The sequence below is a fragment of the Nuphar pumila genome, chromosome 10, assembly GCF_984573655.1.
Source record: "Nuphar pumila chromosome 10, dmNupPumi1.hap1.1, whole genome shotgun sequence".
Taxonomy (NCBI): Eukaryota; Viridiplantae; Streptophyta; class Magnoliopsida; order Nymphaeales; family Nymphaeaceae; genus Nuphar; species Nuphar pumila.
In genome coordinates, this window is record NC_143258.1 from 110,730,326 (window position 1) to 110,745,969 (window position 15,644).

Consider the following 15,644-nt stretch of genomic DNA (forward strand, 5'->3'; position numbering starts at 1 on the left):
CACCACATCCATTCTCTATATGAGATATGATGGGGACTTGTAAACCATCTTATTTTTAGGAATGCTTCTTTACAATCATTAATAACATATCTTACCTTCAAAGATGGTGAAAGCGGCTAAAGATTGATAATTTTACCCACCCTGCTGGAGAAGGCCTCATTATCAGTGTATCTCTAATAAAGTCTAATAGGATGTCAAGTGTTTTTCAAGATCAATAGTGTATGCTCACGTACCACATTCAGGATATGAGAAACCATACCCCAAAACTAAAAGTTGCTACCATTTAAAATGATATTGTTTCTGCATCATTTTGTTATCCAATATCCAAATTTGATGTGCTTGCATGACACCATTTTAGGGCTCATCTGAGCTCATTTAATGAGTTAAACAGACCAGTCAAAGTTTTATATACTATATATAGCAAAGTTTAACCAGAACTTGTCTCTTTATCAAGGAAGAGTTCAACGATGATTTAAAAAGCAAAATTGGTCCCAGAGATATGGACCCATGTAATTTAAATATGTAAGTACTTAATTAGGTAAAAATTCGCCTTTGGAAGTAATAGTAAAATCCCATCCTAATTGAGAAAATAAAGTATAACCTAATTAGAGAACCATGTGTCCATTAGTACAAATAGGGGTTCTATGTATTACAAGATAGATAGAGTTTTGGAGGTTAATGAAAGCAAAGAGGTTATCAATGCCCCTACTTTCAAAATTTCCAAAACTTCTGTGTGATTTTTCCTTTGATTTTCTTACTTTCTTAAGATCCAACTCAAGAGGATTAGAAGATTTACTTTGAAAATACTAGAAGAAGAGATTTTTCGTCTCCTAATTATTAAGAACCACTGAGCTATTGACGAGCTAGGCCTGGCCAAGCCCAAGTCTTATACAGATCTCATGATCCATTTGTTAGGTTTGTGGGGCCGGGTAGGGTTAGGTTGCATGTCTTCACAACATGTCTAATTTATTTCTTTGAATGAACGGGTTTTTTTTAAACAAATAGCTTTGAAAATATATTCATTTTTTGAATCGCATTTGACAAGTTTTCAACCATAAAAAAATGGCTTTTCTCTCATTTTTGGTGGATTTTTTGCTTTATTTAGGTTTAAGGTTGCTTTGTTACTACTACTAAACAAAACGGTTCATGGGCCTAACTTGGTTTTAATATTTTTTCTTCAAAAAGATCCATGAGCAAACTTGTCAGCCAATGGTCTAGCCTAATGCCACCCATTCAAGTCAAGACATAAGCTGCTTGGCTCGATGTCCAGCCCTAAATGTGTGAATATGGATGGTATAGACAAATGTAAATTGGTGAATCAGCTTCTAGTGGCATGGTGTCGAGCCCTAGGGGGATTGAGCCCCTTCTAGTGGCAGAGCCACATTGGTGCAAGGGTGGGCATGTCCTCACCCTAACATGAAAATTCCCCAATAGGTGGGTATCAAGTCAGGGAAGATTAATGCCTCTGCCACATTGGTGCAATGTGCCCACCCTGACCCGAAAGTTCCTTTTAGTTGGATCGGGTTAGGTACTGGTCTACTGATTGCTGACCATTGTGATAAAATTTTAAAACGACGAAATATCTGCAGCTAGAAACTCGTGAGAAATGTCTCTTTAAAAAACATGTTTTTTGGCAAAATATCAGCGATAATAAACGAATTAAAAACTCAAAAAAATTATGAAAAATATAAATAAAATATACTTAAAAATAAAAATACATATTTTTTCATAAAAAAAGCAATTAGAAACATAAATATTGCGCAATGTTTATGCTTTTCCAAAAAAAATAGTAATGTTTTGAAAATATCGCAAGAAATTGCTGTTTAAAACTTTCAGGTAATTTATCGCCGTATTGTCGCCATTTTTTTCATAAATATCGTGATATTTGCACACTGTTGCTGACCAACCCCGAAATACAATTTACCGACGAACTTTTTAGCACGTAACGGAGTCCGTGTCTAAGTCGACCGATTCATAGGCGTCCTGTCTCGGATCGGTCTGTCCGTCGGTGAAAGAAACGGAGGAAGGTTCCAACTTCCAAGGCTTCGACCCCCGAGAGAGAGAGAGAGAGCGAGAGAGCATGGAGGTCACCGTTGAGAAGCAAGCCGTGGAGGGGAAGGGCTCATCGGCACCTTCGACGGCCGTCTCCACCCTCGAAGACGACGCCAACATCAGGAACGGCGGTGGCGAGAGGGACGCCGAAGAGAACGAGCGTTGCTCACTCGAATTGAAAGCTGGTCTCCACCCTTTGAAGGTTCTTTCTCCACCTTACCTGTTTTATGCCTCCTTGCCCTTGTTACTGCTTGATCTCCTTTTCATTTCTTTACCTGACTTCTTTTTTCTCATCGTGTGGTGGCTCGGCTGCATTTATTGGCCCCTAGGGTTAGGGTTTTACTGTTTCTGAGTCGCGGAGATCGACCATCTACTCTTCTTTGCTTTTGATGATAAATTCTTCTGCTCTAAGTCGATCTAGCGGAGCGTTGCCAGTGAATTTTTGAACCTTGTGATGGTTGTCATCGTTTTGTCTTTCTTTTGAACAAATCTTGGCCAGAAATTATGGTCTCCATTTGCTTTTTCGCTTCGTGCGTGTTTGGAACGATCGTGATATGAGATGCTTTCTGAGTGAATAGCATGACGGTGATATTGCTGCATGCTGATCAATTAAAAAAATTGACCGAGATGTTAATCTTTGTTTCTGATTTAGAGGGTTTTTGCATGACGGTGTGCTGAAATCGGCAGACAGCTATCTATTGACGATATATTTGGTTAGGATCTGTATACTTCGATTTCTCAACAGATTAAGCTTGGCTAAAAATTAAACATTCATTTTGTTAACAATTGGCAGAGAGGGTCTTGGTCCCATGTAAGCCTTAAAAATTAAAGGGCTGTCTATGGGATGTTGTCAGATGTTGATTGTCCATAATGTCACACATGTTAGACCTTCTTCCCTTAGCAACATTTACTTATTTTTTTTTCAATATAATCTTTAAAAGTTATTAAAAATGTGAACTTCTTTTGAACTAGCATTATCAGCATTTACCTATGATGCCATTGGAGGGTGATACTAGCAACATTTCATTGGCTGTTCTTGGATTAGGAAGCACTGCTTTTGAGCTAAAACTATGAACTTGGGTATGTTTGGATGATGCTCAGGATGAAGTTTTGGGAATCATTTTTCCACAAAACTTCATTTTGAGTGTGTTTTGCTGACATTTATCTCAAAAATCATTTTGAAAACATTTTTTTGAGAGCCGAAAACCATGTTTTGACAAAAGAGCCAGAACCAAAATTTTAAAGCAATATTTTGAAAAATGTGGCTTAGATATTGGGGTTTCTCCTTATTGGCTTCCCCAATTCCTCGACCTCTCCCATTCTTCCACCCTCTCACATTCCGCACATCCACCATGTGGAAGGAGCGCGTTGGATGGAGGAGGTGCAAAGGTGAGGTGAGGATCAACTAGATGAACCTCAATGGCTTTCTAGCCAGAATGTTTTCTGTGCCATTGCTGGCTGGTGTTGGTAGATTGCCCTAGCTTCATTCAGTGGTAAGGGTGAGCAAATCACTAATTATGTTTGTGGTGGCTTCTGCACCACCTTGGTTGGGTTTGGTGGTGAAGAATGAGAGTAGGGATTTTGTGCAGCTCTAGTTGTTGTTGGTGTGTTCTACACTGGCTTGGTACTGGTAGCGAAGATGAAACACTTTGTAAGAGGCTTGGATTTGGAAAGGGTCTCAATAAAATAATGAAGGCTTGAGACCAATCATGCCAAGGTGCTAGGGTAGCCTTCAGTGAAGTGTTGCACGAGAAGCAGGGTCCCAGCAATAAAAGGGAGAAGTAGGTCTCCAGCCAGGTTGAGCAGCAGAGATAGGCAACAAGGGAGGGCATTCGGGTGGTGGTCGCAGTGGTAAAATTGCAAAGGATTTAGACTACTATTTAATAAATGTGCAAGAGGGAAAGCAGGAGCTTGTCCATACTGTGAAGCAAGAACAAACAATGAAGGTTTAGCATTTACTCTGGTGGTAGCAGTGGTGCAAACTCAATTCTTATGCTCAGTGAAGGCATATAAGAAGGAAGGATATCCCCTTTGGGTGGAAGAGTAGGCAATGAAGATGGGTGTCTAGGGTAAGGGTGATAGAAAAGGTGGTGTTTTAAGCATGCAAGGAAAATAATGATAAAGAAATAAAAATGTGAAATTACAAAAACAAATTTTGTTACCTAAACACCATTAGATGCATGTTTTGGTTTTCAAAATTATTGAAACAATGTCATGCAACAGGGCCCTTAAGACTTTTTCATATACCAGTCTGGAAACGGGATCTTTCATATACTGTTTTGGATGAGGGATTGGGCTATTGCAGCTGATGAGGATGTTAAAAAGAGAAACTTAGGGTATTTTTGGTTGCGTTTTACAAAATCACATAAGAATTGAAATCACATGCGATTCAAAATCACATGATTTAAAATCTCATGTTATTTCAATTATCATGTTTGTTTATCGTGGGGAAAGGAATCTCATTAACCAAAAAGGAAAAAACAGAATACCCACATAGGCTCACCCCCGATCGCCTTCGGTGAAGGTTGGCAGTGGTAGGGATGGGCTCACCCCTGCCCTTCTGGTGAAGGCTGGCAGGAGGAAGCTCCACCTTGAGAGGCTTGCCCCCTAGAGATCCTGCAATATTGAGCTCCTGCTTGCAGTACAGGAGCTATGAGCAGCTCCAAGTTGCCTCCCTCAAAGCAGCAAAAGAGGCTCCGCCTCACTGGGGTCCCTTGTTGGCAACACAGGGAGGAGTGGTGACGCCTCTTTGGTGACCTCAGGTGGTTCCTGGTGTTTGCAGTGAGCAAGGAAAAAAATTGTGGTACCTCAACGACAAGGGGGTATAGCATCAACAACGATTCTCGATGAGGTAGCCAGTTTCTGGTGAGGTTGCTGCTTTCCAGCAGTCTTGGCGAGCTGGGTGGAGGTGTCTGGCATCGTCCTCAACTCACCCTTTATTACAAAGAAGGGCGAAGTGGATGGATGTTGGGGCTTTGAAGCGCCAACGTTTACATGCTTTTGCTGGGGGTCAATTCAATGTGATTTCAAATCTTATGATTTGAAATCACACATGAACCCGCTTGGAGAAAAACTGGATTTGAAATCACACATGAACCCGGTTGGAGAAAAACTGAATCAAATATGATTCGGTTTCTTATGGCTAAAGAATATTTTTGTTTGGTTACTGGTCAAATGAGATTCAAAATCTCATTTGAATGAGAATCCGAATCTCAAGAGGCTCAACCAAACATGCCCTAGAAAAGAAGCAATGCAGATGTTCTGGTGGGGTAAGATGAACTTCCACTAGAAAAACTTAAAATGTAATTTTCTTCTTGGCAGGAAAGCATGCTTGATAACTGGAGGGTTCTGTAATTATGTGGGAGATTTTTAGTGCATTTTCTGTTTGGCATCCTTAAGATATATATTTTTTTCTAGCGTGCAACCATATTTATAACAATTTAGATACATAAAGCGAGATCAAACTTTTTAACAAATTGGTAAAGTAGTGATGAGGAACCATACATGAGATGTAGGTGCATGGTTTCCATTTTCATTTTCATGATTTCTTGTGGGGAACATTTTTATGATGGCTAGTGTATCAAGTGTATCCACAATGCTTTATTAGCTAGTTACTTATTTGATTAAAGATTGGAAAGAAAATTTATCTGCTGGTTGTAAGTAGTATGTTAGGAATACTTGATATGACCAATGGATTTCAAATTAGTACATAGGTCTGGTTGGATACCCCAAGCTATTACAAAATCCTTGTCATGTTATGCGGTATAAACTTATAATATTTTCCCGCTTGCTATTTTAAGCATGCTTGATGTCTTAAAAGCTGAATTGTTATATATTTGCTATTGTCTATTGTATGTACAATCTAGTTGGAAAATGGTAGGTGCAAGTTGCATTCACATCATCAAGCCTTATCCCAACTACGTGGGTCGGCTTTGCGAGTCCTATTTCTCCATTCCTGTCTATCTAGAGCTACAACTTCAGTCACTTTACAATCTTTTATGTCACCTCTAACTGCCTCCTTCCAAGTCTTCATTGGTCTTCCCCTTTCGTAGTTTTTTCTACTTGTACCATGTCAGGAGCCATGAGAGGACTTCGTGTAATATGTCCATACCATCTTAAATGGCGTTCACTTATTTTGCCTTTTATTGGTCCGACTCCTAAACACATTATGATATATTACTTTCTAATTTTATCCTTTCTTGTAACCCCAAACATCCATCTTAGCAATGTATATCTCTGCAGCATGCACTCTATCTTGATGTCGCCTCTTAGTCGCCCAACATTTGGCTCACTCAATCTGAACCAGAGTTACCAGTCGAGGAAGCGGGAGCGGGAAGCGATACGGGAAGCGGGAGCGGGAAGCGAGGCACTTTAAAAAATTTAGGAAGCGGGGAAGCGTGGGACCACTTAGAAGAAAATTCTGAACCGTCTCGGAAACGACCTAGGAAGCGAACCGGAAGCGACCTAGGAAGCGAACCGGAAGCGAGGGGAAGCGAAAAAAAATGAAAAAAATGGGGAAGCGAGGGGGAAGCGTGGGGGAAGCGTGGGGGAAGCGTGGGGGAAATGTGGGGGAAGCGTGGGGGAAGCGCGCTTCCCATTTATGGGAAGCGCGTTTCCCATAAAAGGGGGACACGCTTCCCATAAAAGGGAAGCGCGCTTCCCAAAAAAGGGGGACGCTTCCCCTCACGCTTCGGAAGCGCGACGTTTCGCGCTTCCGAAGCGCGCTTCGGGGAAGCGCGCTTCCCCTTTTGCCTAGGCGCTTCCGGTAACTCTGATCTGAACCACAATGCTTTATTAGTTGCTTGATGTGTTCAACATTGTTTATCTAGGGATCACATTTTGGATAATCTTTTTTGATGTAAAAGTATGATTTTTTAAGACATAAAATTTTGGTACATTGTGGGCCATTGATTTTTGGACTCTTAAAAAACCAACTTACATGTTGGAAAAAGATGATTTAAAACTTGTTTTCCACTAAGAAACTATATAGATCACATTTATAAGGTTAATATCATAAAGTGTGGGGAGCCTCCAATGAGAATGATTCAATCACGAACACACAATCACCAAAAAAGAATATAATGCACAATGTCCCAACACAATCACAAAAGTGCTAAATAGTCTCAAAAGAGACAAGAACACATAAAAATATTGTTTATTGATGAATAGCTTTTAAAAAAGCTTGAAAATAAAAAAATCCCATGAAAATCTCGGTTCATACTCCAGTTTACATATTTTCAGTTAACATATTCTAGTGGCCCTCTATATATATATATATCTGTGTGTATAGGGTAATGTTTGCTACCCACGTGGGTCACAAACCCCCCAGCCAGAAATAGTAATATAATTTTTTAATGTTTTCTGCACGTCCCTCCAGATGTGAGATTTTCTGTGGGTTGAAAGGTTACCGGCCTACAATGTACTGAATTTTCGACAATCAAAACATCATATTTTTTTCCATTGAAAAAATATGATCCAAGGGGCCCATTCCTACAACCACCCTCTATGAGTTCCAGCTAGGGGAGAGAGAGAGAGAGAGAGAGAGAGAGAGAGAGAGAGAGAGAGAGAGAGAGAGAGAGAGAGAGAGAGAGAGAGAGAGAGAGAGAGATGTTGCACACATGAATTTTCAGAAAAACTTTAAATGAAAAAAGAAGGATCAAGGGGAGAAAGTGATATTTAGGGTTTCCTTAGATTTTTAACCAGACTTAAGTCAAGTAAATAACAAGTATAGCTGATTTCCAGCATGATTCCTACAAACTTCGACAGTATCCCAGTGGGCTTCAAATTAGGTGGCTGTCTGTTGAAGGTGTCGAGCCTCATGGTTCTTGGACACTTTCACTTGGTAAGAATGAAAAACAAGTATATGAATTGGACACCAGCTTAAAAAATAAGGAAATGTCCATGTTACTGGACACAAAGGGTCTGACAGTCGATACTTCTTGTCTGACCTATTGAGTGTTGGACATGCGACACTATGTCTATCTTTGCAAACACATGCACCTAAAACATCAAGGTGTCTAAGTTGTGCCCCAAAGTGTTGGTGTCCAACTGTCTCCGATACCAACACTCCAGAACTCCCAAAGTGTTTAGGTAACATATCTTACTAGAAATTGGTCTCTTTTACTATATCTTACCTAGAGATTGATACAAGTGTTGGTGTTAAGCACTGATGTATGTGAAGACATAAAAATGAGAATCTGAACTACACTAATGCACACAGACAAAGGTGTAAAACTGGAATTGAAATGTAAAATAGCACCATTAAGTTAGTAGTGAGATGTACAGTAGATAACTTGGTTTATTTCTAATTTTTTAGTTGACATTGACGATTCTCATGAAATCGGAACATATGGTAACCAATCTAAATGGTTAAGATGCTTATTGTTATATAGACAAAAAGTAACAAAATCAATCACAAAATACATGTTTTATTAAGTAAAGTTAAAGAAATCTGAGAACTATCCATAATGTTTCCATGTTAATGTTATCGGATGTCATGCATAACTCTTGCATGCATGTTGGTGAATCACCTAACAATTCATTTCAATGGGCATCTTAATATGTAGAAAGACATTCTTCTTTTTGAGTTCTTAAATCCCTATGGAAGATTGAAATACATATAAATCAAGTTTCTAGTTCTTGTAGATGTCATTTTATTTTGCTTACTAATATGAATTTCTGATAAAGTATTCTTTTTCATTTACAGCAAAGTGCTGAATATGGCTGCCCAAGCAGTTAAAAGTGTCTGTAGTATAGGAATACTACCATTATTTTCTGCCCACCAAGCAATAGCATCTTTACTGTAATCTATTTCACTTGAGAAAATATTCTTAGGATTGCTAATGTCATGTTTGCCCACCCAGCAAAAAGATCCTCAGGTGCCTATTTGTATGAACCTACTTCTCAAAATCACCAAGATTTGTCAGTAAAACAACTAAAGCATGTGACCACTCACTGAAACTGTTTGAAAGTTGAAACACATTTTCATCTTGCATTTATTTCCAAAATTTCTTATTTGATTTTGAGAAAAAATTGACAGTTGGAGACTGGAGAGAATGCCTCAAAAGCTTTATAAGTATATTGCTCTTAGTAGTGCATTTTTGTGCTATATTAGCAGCTTCTTTTCACATGAGTGTCTAAATTCAGAATGATTCTGTTATTAGAATTTTACTTTTATTTTTTGAAAGAATAAGAAGCTTAGAATGGGATGCTGGCCATGTCTGCTTTGAAGTGTATTGATGAACTAGCATTCATGTGATTAACAACTTCCATTTCTTGACTGATATATCTTAGTTCCCTTTTGCTTGTATCATTTTAATTCTATTTACTGACTCAGAACTGGAATATTCAAGTGCTTGCACTTTCTCAGAATGATTCTTTTTGGTCGGCTAGATGATTTTTTTGGTTTTAGTGTTCTTTCAGGAGTTGAACGTTAGATTCTGAAAGTACGGAACATCTTTTTTGGTTACTGAAACCAAGCCTGTTTTGGAATATTCAAGTGGGTGCACTCAGCAAAGAGATGTTCCGTACTTTCAATATTCTTTTCGCATAATGTGCACCTGCTCGCTAGAGTGAATCCCAAATTTTGCAATTGGCCCTCAGTCTTTACTTTTCCATGAAGCATTAACCATCTGAGGAGTGATGATCTTGGGGTTACAAATGTTCGCCCCAAAGACTATTCCTAGGCAGCCAAGCAATCGTAGGCATTCCCAACGCCTCATAACATGATGCAACAAAAATTTGTCCTTCCCTGTCGTGCACCCACCGTAAGGCATCTTCTCTTTTTGTGAGCTGCATTCCTTCCAACATTCGCATTAGGCTTTGCATCTGCTGAACAGTCGTGTTGTTAAGGCCACTCTCAATGTTGAAACCCTATCCTCTCCCACTTGACTAGTGGTTGCAGACCATGCCCCACTTACTTCTACATATATGAAACAATTCTGGAAATTTGTCTCTAAGAGGTATCTCCACAATCCAGACGTCCCTCCAAAAGTTTGTGTTGCTTCCCCTTCCAACCTCAACTTTTATGCTTTGCACAAATTTGTACTTAATTTTAACCAACCCCTTCCAGAAACCCGACCCCTGTTTCCATTTAGAACTCTCCACCCATTGCCAAGGCCACCCATGAACATATTTGCTTCCTAGCATGCTAGTTACCTGTCCCTCTTCCGTAGCTACTAACCACATCCATTTAATTAGCAGAGCATCAATAAAGCGCGTAAGATCCTTGATCCCGAGGCCGCCCCTCGAGGGTGGCAAGGTAACCACTTCCCATCTAACCGACACCCTCACTGTCTTGTCCCCATCGCCCCCAAAGAAAGTTTTTGAGGATCCGATTTACCTTTTTAAGCACAACGGTCATAATAGAGAAGAAACCCATCCAGTGTTGAGCCACTGCGGTTAGGGTGTGCCTAACCAAAACCTTTCTGCTGGCTAATAACAACACTTTGGCTTTTCAATTTTCAGTTTTTTTCCTTATTCTGTCCTCTATCGATGTCCATAGAGAAGCTCTTATAACTCTCTAATTAGAGGGATCCCCAAATATCTCATCGACAACTCCATCTTACCGCCTATGTCACAAGGATTCGGCCAACAGGGTGCCACAACCACGTCGATGCGATACAACTCGGGTGTGGGTGCGGCACCCTGTGCGATCAAGCCGACCCTGGGTGTGGTCAATGCACCTAGGGAAATAACAATCCAAATTTGGACTCAAAAAAAAAATTCACGATGAAATGGGGGCTGGGCGGGGGATTAGGGCAAAAAAATTTACCCCTCGACCCTGACGCTTCCCCTTCTCCTCTGAGTTCTTTCCAACTCAACCCATCTCCTTCGGTGCGGCGACTGCAGGTATGTCTCTCTCTCTCTCTCCCCCCGTCTCTCTCGCTCTTCTAGGCTAAACGCCCGCCTCGCCTCTCTCTCTGTGTACCTCTCTCTCTCTCTCTCCCCAACCTCCTCTTCTTCCTTAGGCATGCCGAAAGGGGGTGACTGAGGCCACTCCCTTGCCGTCACCCTCTTTTCTTCCTCTCTGCCTCTGCCAGAGGCAAGGAGGGCACAACGACGCCACCTGCTTCGCCGTCACCCTCCCTTCCCAATTTTTTTTCGGCCACTCCGACGGTGGTGGTCGGTCTTCTCAAATCCGAGCCAGGCTCGGGTTCTGCATCTCGGCCACGCCACCAGTGGCGGGCAGGGGCCTTCGGCCCTGCTCTGTCCCTCTCCCCTTTCTCCTGCTCTTTCGGTTGGACGCGGCAGCCACTGCCTCTGGTAGTGGCCTGGCCGCTTGCCCTCTCCCCTTACCCTTGTTGGTGGACCGAGCCAGCTTGGTCTTGTCCCGGTTTGGGACCGGGAACGGCTCGGCTTGACTGCCGGGCCATCACCTCGTCCTCTTGTTGTGCTCCAGTAGCAGCAACTTTTGCTGTTGTTGTCTCGTGTTAGGCCGAACCGAGCTGGGCCCGGCTAAGGCCGAGCTCAGCGCAATTTTTGATGATATTATGATAATTGTTTTTTATTTCATTAGTGTTACTGTTAACTCTTAAATTATATATATATATATATATATATATATATATATATATATATATATATATATTCCCTCCCGCACCCAAGTTTTTTTTAAAGTGCCACATCGCCTTACCCGCACCTATGTGACATAGCTTACCACATTGAAAAATTCTGCTTGCTTCTGCTTCCAAGGTGCCATCATCGTCATTGAATAGAATATACCCACTCTTATCCAAGTTGGCATGCAGGCAAGATGTTTCCATGAAGATCTGAAGAATGAGAGACGACATTTTCATGTTTCTCGTACTTGCCTCCCCGAAGATCAATACGTCATCAGCAAACAAAATATGCGTGAAGTAATCCGTTCTTGGAATGTCGACCTCTACGTGCACCTCACTTCTGCTGGTCTGCAGGAGAAGATAACTCAAAAATTCCATAGCAATGATAAAGAAAAGCGGTGATATCAGATCTCCTTGCCTTAGCCCCTTTGGTTTGAAAAAGCCCCTTTCTGGCCATTTACGCAAATGAAAATTGATGAGGATTCGAGGAGCACTTTTACCCACCTTATCCACCTGTCCCCTGCATCCACCTTGCTCCAGACTCGAGTATGTCCCAACTTAATGAGTCAAAAGCCTTGTGTAAGTCCAATTTAAGTAAAAACCCTTCTTTTTTGTGCTATGCATTGTATGGACTGCTTCATGCACGAGGAGGCAATCCTCATGTAATCTTCTCTTAGGCACAAACACATATTGTGAAGGCCCGACCACCTGATGAATCACCTGTTTTAGACGAACAACCAACAATCTTGTTATCACCTTGAGTGGAGTGCCCAACAGAGAGATTGGTCTGAACTTATCAATCTTATTTGTTCCCGGCTCCTTGGGGACAAGTACAAGGAGGGACTCTCCCCATCTTCCTGGTAAGCATGAATTTTTATAGAAGTCACTGAAAACACCTATAAAATCTCCCTGACATGCCGATCCAAACTGCTTTAAAAAATTTATTGGGAACCCATCAACCCTTGGTGCTTTATTGTTTGGAGTTCCCATAAGGCTTGCTTAATTTCATCTAACAAAAATGCCCCAGTCAGTGATGCTTGTTCTCTTTGATCAAAATAGCCCATTGAGGCCTCTTGAATGTCTAGCGAGTCCTCAACCACTGAATTTGTAAAAATGTCTCGAAAGTATCTTGTGGCCTCACCTGCGGTATCATCATACTCAAAAACTTGTCCACCAATTGACATAGTTGGATGAAAATTCTTTTTTCTTCGAGAAGACACGTAAAGGTGGAAGAGCTTGGTGTCCTTATCACCACATTTCATCCAATGTACCTTAGACCTTTGCCTCCAGTTTATTTATTCTCTCGTCCTCCATTCTGTGATATTATCTGTCAAGATATTTTGCCTTTCATCATCACCATTGACGACATGGGCCCCATCCACTCGAGTGGTCATGGCTTCCTGCAATAGGCACAACTCCTCTTCCCATGCTTATATCTGCTTGAACTACACATTCTCCTCCCCTTTGGACCACTCAATAATTCACTTGCGCACTTAGTCCAACTTCTTAATCAATTTGAGAGCAGCCCATGAACATTCCTGTGGGTGAGACCACCACATTTAATGCTTTCAACAAAGTTTGGATCCTTCAACCACCAGAGAGTTCGAACCTGAATCTACAATGATTTTTCCATTTCATCCCCCACTCCAACATGATTGGTACGTGATCCGAAATGGATATTAGTCCCATGGCTGCCCGCCCACCATGCATGCTCTCCCACAATTCTCTTTTCACAATAAACCTATCAAGCTTAATCATGCAAGGATCCCTACGCCTATTCGACCAAGTGAAGGCCCAGATATGTGCAGATCTACCAAGTCCCAAGCCTCTATAAAATTATCCAACCTCCACGTACTATTGGTGTATCTTTGCTTTTGATTGGATTCATAAGTGTAGAGGAGACAATTAAAGTCCCGTGCGATACACCAATTAGCCAAATACATCTGGCCAAGCACAACAAGTTCCTCCCAAAATGACCGCTTTAAGGCCGATGTAGCTGGACCATAGACCGAGATGAGTGCCAAATAATCTATTGTATTCGGTTTCACAAATGACAAAAGTGATAGAAAACCGGCCACGATAAACCACTGTACTCGTCAAACCCCCTTTCTATTCTACCAAGATGCCCCCGATCTCCCATTTGAAGGTACATAATCAAAAGAACACCCTCTCATGTTTGTGCCATGAACCTCTCATCAAACTCCTCCATTTTTGTCTCCGAAATACAAACAATGTCGGCCAATTTTTGTTTGATAAGATTCGCCAAGAATAATTATTTATCTCCCCCCCCCCAAACCCCAGATACTCCAAGCAACAACACACATGGAAAACAAATTATAGAGTAACCTTACAACACCCTTGCGGGCTGCTTTAATCCGACCGGTCGCTATCCACCCATTTGGCCAACATACCTCCAAGGCGTTTGAATTCCCTCTCTATCCGCCGCCTAGGACCATCGACAATGCTGATTTTGAGTTTGGACAAAATTTCTGCGAGCGTCGTGTTGTCAAAACAACGTTGTTCACGAGCTATTGGTGACGCCATCAGTTCCTCTTGTCCGTGCTCGGTAATGACCCTGACTTCCCCAAGGTCGATCCATAGGTCGTATATGACAATCCACCCTAAAGCAGTTAGGGCCAGCTCTTCCCCGGTGCACAACACAAGCCCAGTTTCAGCACATGTGCATTTGTTGAAGGGCTGTCAACAGATTGGGTCTCGGTGCAGACCCGGCTATGCATCCCATTAACCAGGTCCCGTTTGGATTGGAGCGTCAACAAGTTCTAAGATGATCCAACAACACCAAAAACGTTGAGGGTTCGTTCCAGCCCTTTGAGTGGGCCCCAACAACGACTGCATGAACCACGTGAAACGATAACCCCTTACCAATTTTTGAGGGGCCACCAACGGATGGCTTATGGAAAACCACACCTAGTGGGCCCCGTTCCACCTCATCACCCTTGTGATCAAGAGCCCACGATTTTGGGCAAAATCCAAAGTGAGTGGTCCCCACTTGGACGCACCGTTTCGCCTTCCCTCGATAAATTCAAAAGTCTCCTCCCCCCACGCCTCATGATTTGCCTTTCCATTTTTTTGTGAAGGCCACTTCCTTCACCCAATCACCTTCAATCCCATGATTGATGCATGGGTTCAATGTATGGAGAGCCTCCACGGCCTCTCCCTGCCCCCTCCAGAAGGAGGCCAACCCGTCGTCCGACCAGTTATTCTGGCCATCCTGTCCATCGGAGATTGCACGATCCTTCCTCCGCCATATTGTTCTGAAAGCCCTTCCCTGAGGTTGCTTTCATCTTACATCAGTCTGTCTATCCCATTGCTTCTCTCGAGCTTGAAAAGCCACTTCTCATTAACGAACTTCTCATACCCCTTCTCAACGTTTGGGATTTTGTTTGACAGTAGGGCATCCCTTTAGGATGATTGCATCACAGCCTCACCGCATCTGTTACGCACTTCACCAGTTGCTTTGTTCCCTGCCCTTGTCCCCCGAGCATCACCAACCTGCTGCCTTGGCCTGAACTCACAAAGGATGAGGTTGGGATCGTTCAAACTCAATGTTTTCCCGCAGCACCTGCAACAGTTTCTGTAACGACCCCAACTCATACCCGTGAAAAAATGACAATTTTTTTTTAAACAAGTGTGAAAACATTCTTAGAAACCCGGGACCTTTACAGTTAAAACACCACCACCACCACAAGGGATCTTATACTCATATTTTCAACCAAACCAAACCATACTTTATTTAATAAAATGCATAGAGTCCGAGACATAAGCAAATAAAATGTAAATAAAGCAAAAAGAAGAGCCGCGCTGTCTAAAAGAATCTGCTAAGCAATCGTGTGGTCCCCTCGTAGCTCCTCTCAAAGCAAGTCACCCCATTAAGCATATGAGACTGCGAAAAAAACACAAAAGTAGGGTGTCAAAATCCAAAGAATCCGGCGTACAAATCCCTCTAATGAAACAAACAAGTAAAAAGAACATAGATAAGATTTATGCAATATTTTAGAAAGATGTAATTAT

The 15,644-nt window shown here is 41.8% G+C and overlaps 1 protein-coding gene across 1 annotated transcript in view; it reads left to right on the forward strand.

The window, feature by feature from the left end:
• Nucleotides 1-2,056: 2,056 nt before the first annotated feature.
• Nucleotides 2,057-15,644, forward strand: part of LOC149827900 (eukaryotic translation initiation factor NCBP-like) — a 41,810-nt gene continuing 28,222 nt past the window's right edge. The window contains exon 1 of the mRNA XM_090019721.1: nt 2,057-2,254. Within this exon, the coding sequence (XP_089875847.1) occupies nt 2,081-2,254 (174 nt within the window). The 5' untranslated portion in view covers nt 2,057-2,080. The remainder of the gene's footprint in view (nt 2,255-15,644) is intronic.